This window comes from Vulpes vulpes, chromosome 14 (assembly GCF_048418805.1).
Source record: "Vulpes vulpes isolate BD-2025 chromosome 14, VulVul3, whole genome shotgun sequence".
Lineage (NCBI taxonomy): Eukaryota > Metazoa > Chordata > Mammalia > Carnivora > Canidae > Vulpes > Vulpes vulpes.
Window position 1 is genome coordinate 78,747,258 of NC_132793.1, and position 16,882 is coordinate 78,764,139.

Below are 16,882 nucleotides of genomic sequence, written 5' to 3' on the forward strand. Positions count from 1 at the left end.
GGTGGCGCCGGGCGCAGCGCAGGGGCCACGGCGGCGGCCGACGGCTGGAAGGGCAGGCTTCCCTCGCCGCTCGTCCTCCTTCCCCGGTCCGCTCGGTGTCAGGCGCGGCGGCGGCGACCCGGCGGCCGGACTTCGTGCCCCCTGCGGCCCCCCCCCGCGCCGGAGCGGGCACTCCTCCCTTCCCCGCCCCCCGGGCCCTCACCCCGGCTCCTGGGCGCTTCCTCCGGCGCGGCTCGGGGAGCGGGGGCTGGTCTCCCGCTCGGCTGTCGCGCCTCCATGTCGGATAACCAGAGCTGGAACTCGTCGGGCTCGGAGGAGGATCCGGAGACGGAGTCCGGGCCGCCCGTGGAGCGCTGCGGAGTCCTCAGCAAGGTGAGCCGCCCGCGAGGTCCGGGGGCCAGCGGCTCAGCCCTCACCTGCCGCGAGGCGAGGCGCGGCGCGGCGCCGAGGGCGTGGGGTGGGGCCGGGCTGCCCCGGGGTGCGGGGGTGCGGATGCGCGGGTGCGCGGAGGAGGGGCTCGGTGGCCGCGGCGAGCGCTGGGGAGGCTTCGGCTCGGGAGCTGGACTCGGCACGTCCGTCGGGCGCGGGAACCGGGCTGGGCGGCAGCGCTGTGGGAGCTTGCCCGCCGGCGGTGGGGAGGGGTCTCAGGGACACTTCGGTGCTGCTCTCCGCAGTCTTTCCCCCAGTTCAAAAGAGAGCTGTTGGCTTGGCACGTGACGGGTACAAGAAACATTCACGGTAACAGGAACAGATCGGAGCAGAGGCTGACCTTTAGTCCAGGAAGAAGAGCGCTGTTAATAATAAAATATTCTTGCCGTCACAGGGCCAGAGTGAGGAAAACCCTTCTTACCTTTCCTGATGGTTTAAAAAAAACCACCCTTTTTCAAAATTTTAGCAAAGCACATAGTTGTAGGACTGGCTGTGAAGGCTAATTAGTTAAAATGGATGAGGCCCTTTTTTAAGAGAAGATGGGTGATTTATTTCTTTTGATAGTACATGGTTTGGGGCTTGTTCGTTTAGAGTTTTAGCTAAGAGAGGATTCCACATTCCCCTTTTTTACTTCCTTGTTCCTTTCTGTTAGATTTTTAGAAATGGCCAGTCCTTCAGCAAGCTGGTCATAAGATTCGAGATCATGTGCAGCCACTGGCTATTAAGAAACCACCCTGCTTCCAGTACATGTACTTTGGCTAAGCATTTGGATCTTTATTGCGGAGTTGTTTCATATTAGGTTTTCCTGTTATCTATTCAGGGCTGGTGAGAAAGGCGTTAGTTAGGTAAAACATAAGTGCCACAACCAAGATCTGCGAGTGTTAACGTTTATTTACACAGAAGAATCATGATGTGTGTTGATACTGGGATCATTGGAATTGCAGTGAAAGGCTTTCCGTAAAGCGAAGGTCGAAGCTCCCTCGGGTTCCTTTAGATTAAATGTGTCTTGTAGTTTTGGAGTCTGTGTTGAACACTTTGTGTCGTAGGTATACGTTTTCAGGTGGAATTTCAAGTGTGTTCTTTGCTTCTCAATTCTGATAGACTGATCGATCACTTTTCTCATTAAATGAGAAGTAAACATACAAATTAGTACTCTGGTGGTGCTGAGTATTTTACAAAATAGGCTGACCTTTTGACCTACTTGATATTACTATTTTGGAGGGTTGAGGGGTGACTAGTGGAAAGAGTCCTCAGTACCCTGAGTATTCAGGGTTTGAAGAGCAGTATAGTAGAGACAATGTTCTGTGACAAAGTATGGAAAATCATCTCCTTGATATTTAAATGTCAAGAAATGTACTTTTTGATCGATTCTATGATGGTTGAATAACTTTTATGTTGCTGCATACATAGAATTAACAGGAATAGTTTTTGGTATTTTGTTAACAGCAATGAAGGAAATTTCCCTGAAATTTAACAGTGCATTGTTATACATAATGATTTCTGGAAGCTTTTTAATCAAGAATATTTTATATTGAATCCATGTTTTAAAATTTAAAGTACATATATATTTTGATCTGTTTGTATTCACCTGGTAATTTATACAAGAGTTAAAACTCAGCCTCTGTTCTTTTTCTTCAATTAATGTAGATAAGTCTCAGTACTAATGTGTTTTGTTTCTGCCCGTCCAAAACAGACTGAATTTGGAATGGGGGGAGGTGATAAACTTACTAGAAATATACCGGTCCAAAAAAAGGAAAGTTGTTTTTTCCTATATGGTAATTTACAATACATGGAAATACCTATGAAGCATATTTTCCGTGGAATCACTTCTTAAGCATGTAAGTTCCACAAGTTCTGGATAGACAATAATTCTAGGTGATTGATAGCAAATATCAGGATGGATATTGATGGGAAGAGTCATGCCTTGGTGGGACTTGAGAACAACTAAATCTGGATAAAATAAATCTCAACAAGCTTCTTGTGGATTCTCTCCATCCTTCAAGGTTTACCTTATCTTGTATTTCTCCGCACACCTGTTAGCTGAAATTCTGTCTTTAGAGTTCTTTTTCTTTTTTTTTAAGGTATTATATATTTATTTGAGAGAGCGAGAGAGAGCACATGAGCAGGGGGAGTGGCAGAGGGAGAGGGAGAAGCAAACTCCACACTGAGCAGGGAGCCTGACGTGATGTTCCATCCCAGGATCCTGGAATCATGACCTGAACCTAAGGCAGCTGCTTAACAAACTGAGCCACCCAGGTGCCCCCATCTTTAAAGTTTATTTAAAACACTATTCTTACTGTGAAGCCTTTTCTTATTTTGCCAATCATTCCATAGTGCCTTCCTTTAAGTTCCCATAGTATTTTATTCGTAACTTGTTCTGAATCTTACTCTAAATGTATTGTTTTCCTTTTGAAATTATGCTTGCTGGACTATTGGGAACAGAAATCTTTGATTCTGCTTCTGTGTTTAGCATATTGCCTTATCTCTGTTAGATAGAGGGAATAGAGGGAATGTTATGAGAAAGGCAAAAATCTGCCTTCTAGGAGAAGCTAACATTTACTGAATAAAGGTCTGGAAGTTTATGTAACTTATTGGGTCCTCTATAAGAAAAAAAATATGGGAACGCCTGGGTGGCTCAGCAGTTGAGTGCCTGCCTCCCTTTCGGCCCAGGGAGTGATCCTGGGGTCCCGGGATCAGGTCTCGCATCGGGCTCCCTACATGGAGCCTGCTTCTCCCTCTACCTGTGTCTCTGCCTCTGTCTCTCTTTCTCTCTCTGTCTCTCATGAATAAATAAAATCTTTAAAAATATATATAAAATTATAGACACAATTGTCGGGACCCATTCTATCACTTTGCAAGAGGTCTGTTCTAGTGAACTGCAACTGAAGGTTAAACTTCATTAGTTCTGCATAACTCTGTCCTCAACTGAGAAAATACTATGTGCCTGGCAGTGTTCTAAATCTATCCTTGTTTAATCTTGACAACTTTAAAACTTGGAGTTTGACAGAGAAACAGAGAATAAGTCACTTGACCACAGTCACACAGTTACTAGCCCTCTGAGGGGCAGTAATTGGAAACGAGATAGGATTAAGATACGGAGATCCGAGCAGTTTGTGTTACTGGCAATGAGGAATTGTCCCTGTAAATTTTGGAGCTAGAGATTCAGTGAGATTACTATGTAAGATAAGTAAGCCGATGTGCTTAATAAGTAAATAAGATTATGTAAATTATGAAAGAAAATGCAGAAGATACTAGAGGTAAGGTTGTTAAGCCTTCTCAGTAGTCTAGTAACCTGATAATTTGATTGGATTAATTGAAAATAGAGAACAGCCAAATTTAAGGGCTTAATATGAAGGAAAGATGAATAGGAGTTGATGACAGGCTATAAAGATTGAAAGGAACAGTATCTTTTATAAATATAGTAGAAGTATTCATGATTGTTTTTCAGCCATTCAAATGACAAAGAAAGTAAAGCTTGGAAAAGTTAAATAACTAATGGCGTTTTCTCTTGTGAAGGATGGTTTGATGTTTTTGAGAGTCTTATCTGATTTTGTATGCACTAACTACTTTGTCCATACAATACAGGAACACTCAGCCAGGTCTGAATCTGAATGACTGCAGAAATACCAGTATAGCAAAAGAAATAGGAACATAGGGAGCCAAGTACACCTTAGAGGAGGAGATGAATTCAGTTTTATATGTAACCATCATTGTTTGAGTCAAGGTGTAAGTGGTGGTAAGTTAAGGGAGTTAGAAATAAGGAAATGGGGGCACCTGGGTGCTCAGTCAGTTGAGCCTCTGCCTTCGGCTCCGGTCATGAACCCCGGTGTCCTGCGATGGAGCCCCGGTCCTGGGGTGGAGTCCCACATGGGCCTCCCTGCCCAGTGGGGAGCCTGTTTCTCCCTCTCCCCTACTCTTGTGCTCTCTCAGTCAGTATCTCTGTATCTTTCTCTCAAATAAATAAATAAAATCTTGTGAAAGAAAGAAAGAAAGAAAGAAAGAAAGAAAGAGAAAGAAGGAAGGAAGGAAGGAAGGAAGGAAGGAAGGAAGGAAGGAAGGAAATGGTGATTAGTGCGCTCTTAGAAAAGAAAGTTAAATTGCCAGCATGGATGAGCTCTCAAGGAGGGGTTGTAATGATGGGTCTTTGAAGATTTGAGAGCTGAACTGTCTTAAACGTGCTGAGTAGGGAATAGAAAAGTAAAGATTTCTCAATGGGTACAGAGCATGAGCCAGTGCAGTATATTTTTGAAAATCCATTTTGAATTAGTTTTTGGCAGATAATGTTGGAATTAGATAGTTTTTGGAATTGTCTATACATACATAAAACCCCAAGAGCATAAAAATATGTGAAATCAAGAATTCCAATAGAGGTTACATTTCTGCCTTTGCAAGTTAATTGATTGTGATCTGCAATGTGTAACAAGACTTCAGCAACACAGAAACCATTTATAGGCACTAGAAACTGATAATCCAAGTATGTTTTTGAAAACCATTTTTTTTATAGTTATGTAGTTACTCTTGGATTTAAAAAATAGATCTTAAGAGAAACTTGGAAAATGTATTAACTTTTAAATATATAGTATTGAATTCTTTTTTTTGTTTGTTTTTGTTTTTTTGTTTGTTTTTGTAGTATTGAGTTCTGAGGAGTAAAAAGTAAAGTTGATGTAGACTTACTAAACATTAAGGGTCTAGTATTTTTGCTTGGATGTAGTTAAAAATATGTGTTTATATAGGAACAACTTAAAAGTAAAATTTTGCCATGATTAGCTTCATACTTCTATTGTTTTCAAAGCTTCATGCAATACCTGCCTTAGAGAATGAGAGGCTATATAAGCAAACTTACTTTCCTATTGAATATGTTAATTATGGCAGGGACCAAAACAATCTAAGTGTCATGAAGTTGGTGAGGAGAAGAGAGTGAACACACACAAAGAAAAAGCAGAATTTTTAGCAGAATTTTTAACTGAAATCTCCTGTTTTATTCCTCAATTGATAAAGGGAGAAAATGTATTATTTTGTAAAAACTGAAAATTATACAATCTAGAAAATCTCAGCTTCTCATTTTTTATAATCATTTTTACTGTTTATAATTAAGTTAGAACTTTCCACATTTTGGTTTTAAAATTAGATTGATAGCTGTTTCAGAAAGTTTGGATTTCTAAAATACTGACTTTTATATTTTTTCCTTTTTTTTTCCCTCCCCGCCCCCCCTTACCTCCAGTGGACAAACTACATTCATGGGTGGCAGGACCGTTGGGTAGTTTTAAAAAATAATACTCTGAGTTACTACAAATCTGAAGACGAGACAGAGTATGGCTGCAGAGGATCCATCTGTCTTAGCAAGGCTGTCATCACAGTAAGTTCCTCTTCTTCCTTCAACAAGTATTTATTGAGCATCAGCTATGTACTAGGAACTTGGGACAGATCTGTGAATAAGAGAGATAAAGATCTTTGCCTTTGTGCAGTATAGAGTCCAGTATTTCTTTTCATAAAGCTATTTTAGAGTGTTTATTGCTAGATATTATTTTATAAAGACAGTATTTAGTTATAGTAAGTAAGCTCTTACGAGATTCAGAGAAAAAAGGTATTTGAAGACTTCATATCTGATGAGATCAGAACAGTTATTTGGCAGGTTACCGAAAAAGTTAAAGCAGAAAACTAAAAAAAACATGTATCTTAACATTTAAAAACTTTAACTTAAAATATATAAATCTGTATTCATTGCCAACTTTTTGATGTAATGCTAACACCATCTCTTCGAATGTGCAATTGAGAGAAGTTGTTCTTGTAAACTATGTTCATGATGCATGATTTGCAGTTTCCAGTTTTGATTTCTCTAAAGTGGAATAAAAGCTAAAGATAGTTTTGAAAAACCCTAAGTATAGGTTTTTCTGACTTTTTTATGTTTTCCTTAATATTTTACAGATGTTTCACCTTTGTCTAATTCAATACCTTTTTAAAGAATGACTCACTTTTATTGAGTCCTTCTACTTAGTTTGCATTCCGTTTAGTTTACATAGAAACAATCCTCTTTTTGCACTTGTATTCTGTAGATGTACATAATATTAATTATGTAAAGACCGCCACGGGTAAACTGGCATAAACAGGGTTGGGAACCACCAACTGATTTGTTAACCATAACCTGTGGGATCAGAAGTGGCTAAATATACTAAAAATAGCATGCAAGTTGAGAGTACTCAGTGTGCCATGGCATATTTAATGAAAGAACAAAAAAGGTGTTGGCTAAAGCAGGTCAGTTAAATGGAGGTCAGTTTAGGGTGCTCTTGTACTGAAAATCTAGAAATGGGTATGTTAAAACCTAATCATAGATTTTACTGATGCAGTCATAGAGAATTCACATTACGAAAGAAATTATATTGCTTGTAAAAGTAAAAAGTATACTTTAAATCTGTGTTGATTTCTTAATCTGAGTTACATAAGTTTATGTTACACATTTGAGGAAAATCTTACAGTATTTTCCTCTTTTTTTTTTTTTTTTGTACATTCTGCCCCTCATGTATATTCAGAGTTTGGAAAAACACATAGTTGAATATTGAGTTGGAAAAACTTGCAGAGGAATTGTTTGTAAGTGTTAAGAATGAAACTTCTACTCTCCATTTTTGAGATCAGTTTTAAATAAATATTAATTTAAAAAAATTTTAAAGAAAGTTTGAACATAAAAGCTCAGTATTTTTTTTGACTTGTATGTTGTACATTATGGTGCATCTTGAATTTGTGTATAGTTTCGTATTTGGGCGTTTTATTTCCCTTGAGATAGATCATTATGCTAGAGGACAGAATAGTGGATAGGAACATGTTTTATAATCTTGAAGTGTCTTTGATTCTTCATTTCCTTCCTTTTGCATATCGTCAGATGCTTTTTAGTTACTGTGTGTGACTCTTTTGAAAATATGTTGTTGGTGGATGTGAAAATGGGATGAATGAAATTTTTATTGTTTACTAAATAGTATTCCTAGAGTACTGTTATGTTATTTTCTTTTATTTATTTATTTATTTATTTATTTATTTATTTATTCATTCATTCATTCATTCATTCATTCATTCATTCATGAGAGAGAGAGAGAGGCAGAGGCAGAGACACAGGTAGAGGGAGAAGCAGGCTCCATGCAGGGAGCCTGATGCGGGACTCGGTCCGGGGTCCCCAGGATCACGCCCTGGGCCAAAGGCAGGCGCCAAACCGCTGAGCCACCCAGGGATCTCCAAATTTTTGTATACTCTTATTGACCTTTTCCTTTCTGGCTTCTGCATTTAGTTATGTTTAGATACTATTTACCACTTTAAAAACTATAATACATAGCTATGTTTTCATCTAAAATTTACATGTAATTCTTATACCTGTAGGAGTTAGTCTAAGAAGTGATGTGGGAATTTAGCTTTTTATTGTTTTCCAAATGACTGTGTATTCTGTAGCCATTAATTAAATAATTTAGCTTTTCTCTATTGGCTTCAAATGCCATCTTCATTATATATTGCATTCCTGCATGTATTTGAGATTGTTTTTGCCCGGTCTTCTGTTAACTTGGTTTGTGTATTCCTTTTCTTTGTAGCATGTTTAAAATTATATTACTAATATTTCATCAACGAGCATTTCATGATCTTTTCATGAAGATAAAAGAAGTGGTTTCTTTGCATTTACTGAGCTAAGATGTTTTGGGAATTAGGTAGGTAGAGGTATTTGGTACAACGAAAGTAGTAATGTCTTTTGAATTGGTTTGCCAAGTGTCTTTAGTCCTAGCTCACCTTAGGTATCTGGCTTTGTGTACCTGAAACTGTAGGACTTCTTTAATTACCAAATGAATGGAATTCCTATTATTCTTGTAGGTTGGCTATTTGGAGATATATCCACCAGTTTCATGATTTAATATTTTCAGAAGGAAAACTGCAAGGTAATGAAAATGTTGTTAGATTTTTAAAAATTAAAAATTACTCTTAGGTAAGTAGGGGTTGAAGGAGAAGTTGGAAGATCCTGGCAAAATTAAAGAGGCTAATAGAGATTGTAAAAGCAAAGGAGAGAAGTGTTCAAAACTAAAGAAAACTATAAAACCAAACAAAAAATTTTTAAAGTGCCAAATAAAGACTAATCAGATCCAAAAAGTTTTTAAGGTGGAATTATAGTAAGAAATTATGGTACAGAATAATGTTCAGCAAATTGGATATCTCCCAAATGAGTAGTGTGCCGTAAATAATTGTTATACAAGGAACTCTAATGAGAAATTTAAGGAGTTGTCCTTTTATCAAGTACATGATTTTGCTATATTGAACTGGCAGAAAGAGAAAGGTATATGCAACAAGTAAAAAAGCATTAGATAGGTACTAGTTGATAATTCTCATTTGAGGAGCATTTGTCAATGAATTTCTGAAGAAATTAGAATCTTAGACTACTAAGATTTATGCTTTGAAAAACTAGTATCTGTTAGTTCTTTTGTAAATACTATCTTCTATCTTTAGATACCTTGAATGTAACGAATAATATAACTTAAATAATTCAAATATAATAAGTATTTAAAATATTTGGTAAAAGTTTCTATAAGGGGAAAAATATAAAAAAGGATACTTGTTGAAATGTAGGACCCAGAATGTTGAAATAATTTACTCAAAACTCTACAATTATAGAATATAATTAGTTTGCTAGGCTTACCCTAACAAAGTACCATATAGTGGGTGGCTTAAACAAAAATTTATTGTCTCAGATCTGGAGACTAAAAGTCAGATCAAGGTGTAATCAGGGTTAGTTCCTTCTGTTGCTTTTGGTGGTCTGCTGGCAATCTGACATTCTGGTGCTTATAGATGCATTACTCCGATGTTTGCATTCTTGTTCACATAACGTTCTCTCCATGGGCATATTCATATCTGAATTTCCCGAATTTTTCGTAAGGACACTAGTCATATTGAATTAGAGGTCTGTTCTATTCCAGTGTGACCTCATCCTAACTAATTACGTCTCTGTTTCCCTGTTTCCAAATAAAGTCACAATCTGAGGTATGCAGAATTAAGTCTTCAGCATATATACATTTTGAGCACATAATTCAACCCATAACACTAAATATCTGAGTTAGGACTACAACCCAAGTCTCCTGATTCTCATCTGGTGTTATCACATGTCACTGAGCATAGGAAAAAAGAAAAATAATACATTTTATTTTGTGTAAGACTTGCAAGAACATGCCTGTTAAATATTTATAAAGCCATTCTTTAAGATTTGTAATTTACTATTATTGCCTTCTGTTAAATCTCTAATAAATATAGTCTGCATTTTAGCATTGAAGTTTTCATAAAGTAAGAAATATACATAATTTTCTAGATTTGCCTGCTTAAAACAGCAAGATTCTTAGTTTTCCTGAAGGTCTTTTAAGCTTCACATACACTAGTTTTTATTTAGTATTTTTATTTAGCATTATCTCTTTAATTTCCAAAATGCTTAACATTTCATACATGGGCTCTGAAGTCAGCCCTGGGCATCTTGACTCTTTTTACCACCAGAGGTACCTTTGGCTAAGATTACTAACTTTCTCTGAGTTTCACCTTCCTTAACTGGTTAACGATGGGGGATGTCTTGAAGTATGAATTACTTATGTGTGTTAAACAGAATAACTTATGGGATGCCCTGGTGGCTCAGTGGATGAGCATCTGTCTTCGGCTCAGGGCGTGATCCCAGAGTCCCGGGATCGAGTCCCCTATCGGGCTCCTTGCATGGAGCCTGCTTCTCCCTTTGCCTAATGTCTCTGCCTCTATCTCTTTGTGTCTCTCATGAATAAATAAATATAATCTATTTTTTTTAAAGTCATGTCATACCTTCTTAAAACTCAGATTTATATAGATATAATTTACATCCAGTAAAATTCACCCCTTTTAAGTGTATAGTTATAGCTTTCATAAATGTATACAATGATGTAATCGCTACCACAATCAGGATATAGACAGTTTATATTACCCCAGAAGGTTCTCTCCTGCCTCTTTGTAGTCAATTACCTCTTCATCCTTGACCTCTGGAAACTTTTCTTGTAGTTTTGTGTTTCCCAGAATGTTATATAAATGGAGTCATACAGTGTGAAGCTTTTTGTGTTTGGCTTTTCATGCAGCATAATGTTATTTAGAGCCATCCATTTATCCCTAACTTGTTCCTTTGATTACTGAGTTCAATTCCCTTGTATAGATACACACACTTGTTTATCCTTCACCATTGAGAGGTATGTGTTTGTATCCAGATTTAGGCTACCATTAGTAAGGTTGCTGTAAATATTCATGTGCAGCTGTTTGTGTAAACTTGTGCTTTTATTTCTCCTGGGTAGATAACTAGGAATGAGATTGCTGGGTCATACAGTAAATTGTATGTTTAACTTTATAGGAAACTGCCAAACTCTTTTCCAAAGTGGCAATACCATTTTATTTTCCTACCAACAATGTATGAGAATTCCAGTTGTTCATCATTTTTGTCAGCACTTTTTTTTTAACCACTCTAGTAGCTTTGTAGTGATCTTTTGTTGTTTCAGCTTACATTTCCATAATGACTAATAATGTTTTGCATCTTTTTCTCTGCTTCTTATTTGTATCTCTTTGGTGATATGTCAGTTCAAATCTTTGTTTCTGTTTGTCTTCTTAATGTTGAGTTATGAAAGGTCTTTGTTTTTGGCAAATACTTTCTAACAGGCTGATTTTTGTCACTATCATCAGAAAATCAATTACCATTTAAAGCATATCTAAATGTATATTTTGCAGACTTTTTGCTCTGAATTCCTAGGGACCCTTGAAGGCTATTTATTTCCCAGTATGGTTTACAAGGATACCAGCACTCTTATTAAGTTTTTAAAATACATTATTTGTACAGAGGTAACATTTCTCACATTTTTTTTAATTCTTATTTTTTCATTTGGCTGTACAGTGGTACCCTCTCTCTTAAGTAAAGTGACAAAGCTTTAGATTTAAAATTACCTGCTTAAAACTCATCATGTAGTGAATTCACTGGTATTGCTGTTGTGCTTCTTTGGAGTAAGTGGTGTGTATGCTGACCTTTTTTGTTTCTCCACTAAAGGAAGGAAACCATGGCTGATAAAGAATGCTATGTTCTTTTGGTCCCCCAAGAATATATATTATCCAACAGTTATTTCTTTTAAAAATGTATTTCTTTTAAAAATGTAGTGTGGATTAAAGAGGATTAAAGTGACTTAAAAAAGAGAAAGATCAAGTATAAACTGATCATAAGGAACCAAGAGGCCAAGAAGCCATTATTAGTTGAAGTTCATCCAGAAATTAAGGTGGTCTTTAAAATAATAATATATTGAGGGCAGGAGACAGGGTTGGGTGATGATTCTTAAAACTTAAAAATAAACCCATTTTCGTGAAGTGAAGTTTTCTCCTTTTGTGAAAGTTGTCAGGTAGTTTCATTTGACTTAAAACATTAGGAAATCTATCCTAGGAAAGATGCATATATACCTTTATCTCCTTGCCCATAGTCAGTGGGTTAAACTAAAAAGGGAGAACTGGGTGGGGATCCCTGGGTGGCGCAGCGGTTTGGCGCCTGCCTTTGGCCCAGGGCGTGATCCTGGAGACCCGGGATCGAGTCCCACGTCGGGCTCCCGGTGCATGGAGCCTGCTTCTCCCTCTGCCTATGTCTCTGCCTCTCTCTCTCTCTCTCTCTGTGTGTGACTATCATAAATAAAAAAAAATAAAAAGGGAGAACTGGAGAGGAGACAATAGAAGAGAATATTTTAGAAGCTGGAAAACAGATGGACAAGTGACAAGTGCTAAGTGAGTTAATACATCATGGAAACCCAAATCCTAAGTTATCAGTTGGGAAACAGAACTAGATTTATATTGCAATCATATAATACTTTTGCAGTATCCGATACCTCTTGAAATAAGAATTTGGATGTGAAAGTTGTGAAAAATAAGGAGGACACACAGGGTATCAGTTTAAGAAGCAGTCACATCCCCAGATTCTTCTCTCCCAAATCTGTGCAGTTGGGTCGTTGACCAAACCCTGCACTAACCTGATGTAGATGGGAGATTTGTTATATAGAGACAATAAAATAGTGGTTTCTGACCTGGAGAGTGGGGAAGTAAGCATTAGAAACAATTGAAAGCAAGGAGTGATACGAAATACAGGTAGGTTAGGGGAAGTGTGCGAAGTGAATGGCTCCCCATACACTAGGTGACATACTTTCATACTGAGGGCAGGAGATTGCTGGGGACTTCTAGAGAATCTGATCAGTCCAAGAGGAAAGACCTAAAGATAACATCAGAGCTTCTTCAGCAAAGTAGCCCAACTGGATTAGCCAGCAGTGAAGCTCCTCATCCTTGATAAACTGCTCATACATAACATTACAGGTTCCAGTCAGTTTTGTAGATCCCCAACTCTTAAAAATGGACAGTCAAGGACCAGTTTGAAGATTTGCAGTATGAAAGAGAGCAAGAAAAAAAATCTCTTCCACCAAAAAGAGATTTGCAGATAAAAGAGAGCAAGACAAGGCAACAAATTATTCAAATGTTCCACAAAAATAAAGAAGAAAATTTTTCTCTGTATTCTCAGAGATAAGAGCTTTTGGAAACATAAAACTAAAATGGAAATGATAAGTATGGTAGCATTGATGAAAAAAATCAGAAGGGTTAGAAGATAGAATTTGAAAGGGTTAGAAGATAAAAAAGATAGTGAATGAGAGAACAGATAAAATTAATGGAATGATCCAAGAATTTTAATATTTGAGCAGTAGAAACTTCAGGAAGAGAGAACAAAGAAGAAAGGAAGCATCAATAAAAGATAAAAGAGTATAAAAAATTTTGATTTAAAAAATGTAATGAGTTTACTGAGATGAATGCAAGAAAAAAATTACAGAAAACATTAAAAAAAAATACAAGAAAAATTCATAGTAATAAAAGGACATGAGTTTTGGGTGCCTGGCTAGTGCAGTTGGTTCAGCATCTAACTCTTGGTCTCCACTCAAGTTGTAATCTCAGGGTCCTAGAATTGTGCCCCACTTGGGGCTCAGCACTGAGTTCTTGGGTTTCTTTCTCTTCCTCTGACTCTGCTGCAATCTCTCTTTCTAAATAAATCTTAAAATGGAAGGGAGGGATGGAGAGAGGACGAGGACAGCTGGACACGTGCTTTCACATTGAAAGGATCAAGGAAGGTCAGCGTGATAGATGAAAAAAAAAACCCCATTATTAAAGACAAATCATCGTACTGCGTAGACCACTGGGAGAAATGAAGATCCTGGATGCTTCCATTGGGGGAAAAAAATCACAATGAAGGATAAGGATTCAAAAGGACTGTGGACTTCTCAGAACGCTGGAGGCTAAAATGCAATGAGCTGTGCCTTTATTTTTCTGAAGAATTATTTTCAACACTGAATTCTATATCCAGCTAAACCATTAAAGCATAGGGGCAGATAAAAGCATTTAAAAATGTCTCAAAAAATTTCCTTCTTATGGCTTTTAGAATGTCTTTTTTAGGGACACCTAGGTGGCTCAGTGGTTGAGCACCTGCCTTTAGCCCAGGGACGTGATCCTCGAGTCCCAGGATCCAGTCTCACATTGGGCTTCCTGCATGGAGCCTGCCTCTATCTGACTGTGTCTCTGCCTGTCTCTCTCTCTCTCTGTCTCATGAATAAATAAATTCTGAAGATAAAATAAATAAAATGTCTTATTTTATATATATATATACATATATATATATATATATAAATACTGATGAAATGATATGTTTAGAATTTGTGTCAGAATAATCCATCTGGAAGGGCTTGAATTAGTGGGAAGTAATAGATGAAATAAGAATGATCAAAAATGTTAATTGTCAGAGCTGGATAGTGGAATATGGGACTTATTATCCTGTTTTTTATTTTGTATATGTTTGAAAATTCCAATAATAAGAAGTAAAAAATACTGAAATACACATTCTGCAAAGCTTTCTTTTAGAAAATGTGCCCCATCAAAACAAACAAGTATTAAATAAGAAAGAGATAATAAGGCAGAGGACATAGTTCTCAAAGTGTGATGTCCAGGCCATTAGCATCAAAATCAGCTGTGAACTTGAGGGAAATACAAATTCTCAGGCCCAACCTCAGACTTAATGAGTCAGAAACTCTGGCTATGGGCTTCAGCATTCTGTCTTCAAGTGATTCTGATGCATGCTGAAGTTTGAGAGCTACTTTCCTAAAGCAAGAAAAATAGCTATGCTCAAGTAAAGAATGGAGAGCTCATTCTCTTAACTGCTTGCTCTCTGCACTTGGGTATTTGATCTGACATTTAAATGAATGGAGTCATTATACAGGAAAGCAGAGGAATTGCTATTAGTTGTGTTGTTGGTGCTAGCCATCTGAATGGACAATGGATGTAAAAGGTTCAGACTTTGGTAATTGTTAAGTGATTGTCTCAGAAACAGAATAGTAATGAATTGAACAGATGAACATGGGTTATATCAACCTGACTGTTGGTCTAACTGGCACTTTGACATTCTCTGCTAACATTGCTCATTGAATTTTCCATTATCTAGAATGTCTTTTCCCTCCTCCACTATCAAAACCCTCTATTTATTCTGGGTCCAAACCAAGCCACAACTTTTCAACAAACCATTCCTCATCTTTTTTTTCCCCTCTCTCTTCTAGTAAAGAATATGGGGTGTATTTTTTTTTATTTAAATTCAATTTGCCAACATATAGTATAACCCTCAGTGCTCATCCCATTAAGTGCCCTCCTTAACTCCCATCACCCAGTTACTTCATCCCCCCCATCTTCCTCTCCTTCAGCAACTCTTTGTTTCCCAGACTTAGGAGTCTCTCATGGTTTGTCCTCCTCTCTAATTTTTCCCCATTCAGTTTCCCTCCTTTCCCTTATTGTCCCTCCTTTCCCTTAGTGTCCCTTATATTTCCCATATAAGTGAAACCATATGATGATTGTCCTTCTCTGATTGAGCCATTCCTCATCTTTTTGTCCTAACTGTAAGATTTTTTTAAAAAAAGAACATGAACTACACAATTGTTAGGCGCTAACAAGAAGGTGTTAGGTAAGGGAATCCCTGGGTGGCTCAGCGGCTTAGCAACTGCTTTCAGCCCAGGGCATAATCTTGGAGTCCGGGGATTGAGTCCTGCATCAGGCTCCTTGTATGGAGTCTGCTTCTCCCTCTGCCTGTGTCTCTGCCTCTCTCCCTCCCTCTCTCTCTCTGTGTCGCCCATGAATAAATGAATAAAATATTTTTTAAAAAAGGTGTTAGGTATTTTACATGTTATCTCCTTTAGTCATCATAATTATCTTCTTCTAGCCTATTACTCTATATATTTAATCTTTTCATATATGTGCCTTTCTCTTGGTTTTGTGTTTTTGATTTTTATTTCAAGAAGAATAGTAATTGCCCACTTCTATTTCAATGGTGGAAGGATATCCATTGACCCAGTGGTTCCCAAACTTCAGTGTGCATCTAGAGGCTTATTAAAACAGATTCTTGTTGTATTTGCAAGTTCTATGTAAAAGTGAAACTTTTGAAAGACATGAATATTTTCAAGTTATTAAATTATTTTTGCTATTTAGAAGACTTGGAAAGAATCCATTTTAAAAGCTGAGTTAAGGTCATCTAAATATGCCTTGATCATAAAGTAATTATAATCATTTAAGTTCTAACAGTTTTATAACAAGTAATGTTATCATTATACAAATGCATATTCATGGCTCAGCCATCACATAATTTGAATGGAAAGTCCCTTATTGGGTTGTGATTCCCAGTGCCTAGTAAAAGCCTTTCAGTTGAACTATAGCAAATCTTTTTTTTTTTTTTTTTTTTAAGATTTACTTATCTTAGGAAAGGGGAGGGCAGAAGGAGAGGGAGGAAGAGTCTTAAACAAAGTCCCTGTTGAATGCAGACCTTGACACAGGGCTTGATCCCACAACCCTGAGATCATGACCTGAGCGGAAACCAAGAATCAGATGGTTAACTGACTACACCAGCCAGACACCCCAATATACCAAAATTTTATATTTCTCACGTGGATTTGATTTTCACAAATCACCAGAAAGTATTCAGAATTGTTGAACCAGGTAATTGAAGCTTAATAAAGTTTTGTGGGCCACAATATATTTTAGGCAGAGTATAGCACATAGAAGATTTATATTAATTTACTTACCAGAAGTCCTTTCAGTCTGAAATATTATGGTTTTATTGTACTAGAGAATGTGCTTAGATGCAGAAGTTTGCTTTTTAAGATTCTTGGGACAGGTAGGTGATTTTTTTTTTTTTTTTTTATGGCAAACCATTACCAGACAGATTCCCTTATAACAATTCCACAAGGGATTTATAGACATCATGAGAAAAGATTACAACTTTGGGATCCCTGGGTGGCGCAGCGGGGGATCCCTGGGTGGTGCAGCGGTTTGGCGCCTGCTTTTGGCCCAGGGCGCCATCCTGGAGACCCGGGATCAAATCCCATTGGGCTCCCGGTGCATGGAGCCT

At 37.6% G+C, this 16,882-nt stretch overlaps 2 protein-coding genes across 8 annotated transcripts in view; one reads left to right on the forward strand and one right to left on the reverse strand.

Moving 5' to 3' along the window:
• The window catches only part of POLK (DNA polymerase kappa), a 72,224-nt gene extending 71,772 nt beyond the window's left edge, over nt 1-452 (reverse strand). For 2 of the 4 annotated variants that reach the window (XM_072736987.1, XM_072736992.1), the window contains exon 1: nt 203-328. The gene's annotated coding sequence lies outside the window, so the exon portion shown is untranslated. Of the gene's footprint in view, nt 1-202 lie in introns of all 4 variants that reach the window. The other 2 variants (XM_025998292.2, XM_072736985.1) reach the window with 2 other exon arrangements.
• The window catches only part of CERT1 (ceramide transporter 1), a 111,500-nt gene continuing 94,856 nt past the window's right edge, over nt 239-16,882 (forward strand). For all 4 annotated transcript variants that reach the window (XM_025998297.2, XM_025998298.2, XM_072736996.1 and 1 more), the window contains exons 1-2: nt 239-372; nt 5,651-5,785. In XM_025998297.2, coding sequence (XP_025854082.1) covers nt 277-372; nt 5,651-5,785 — 231 coding nt within the window. In that variant the 5' untranslated portion in view covers nt 239-276. The remainder of the gene's footprint in view (nt 373-5,650; nt 5,786-16,882) is intronic.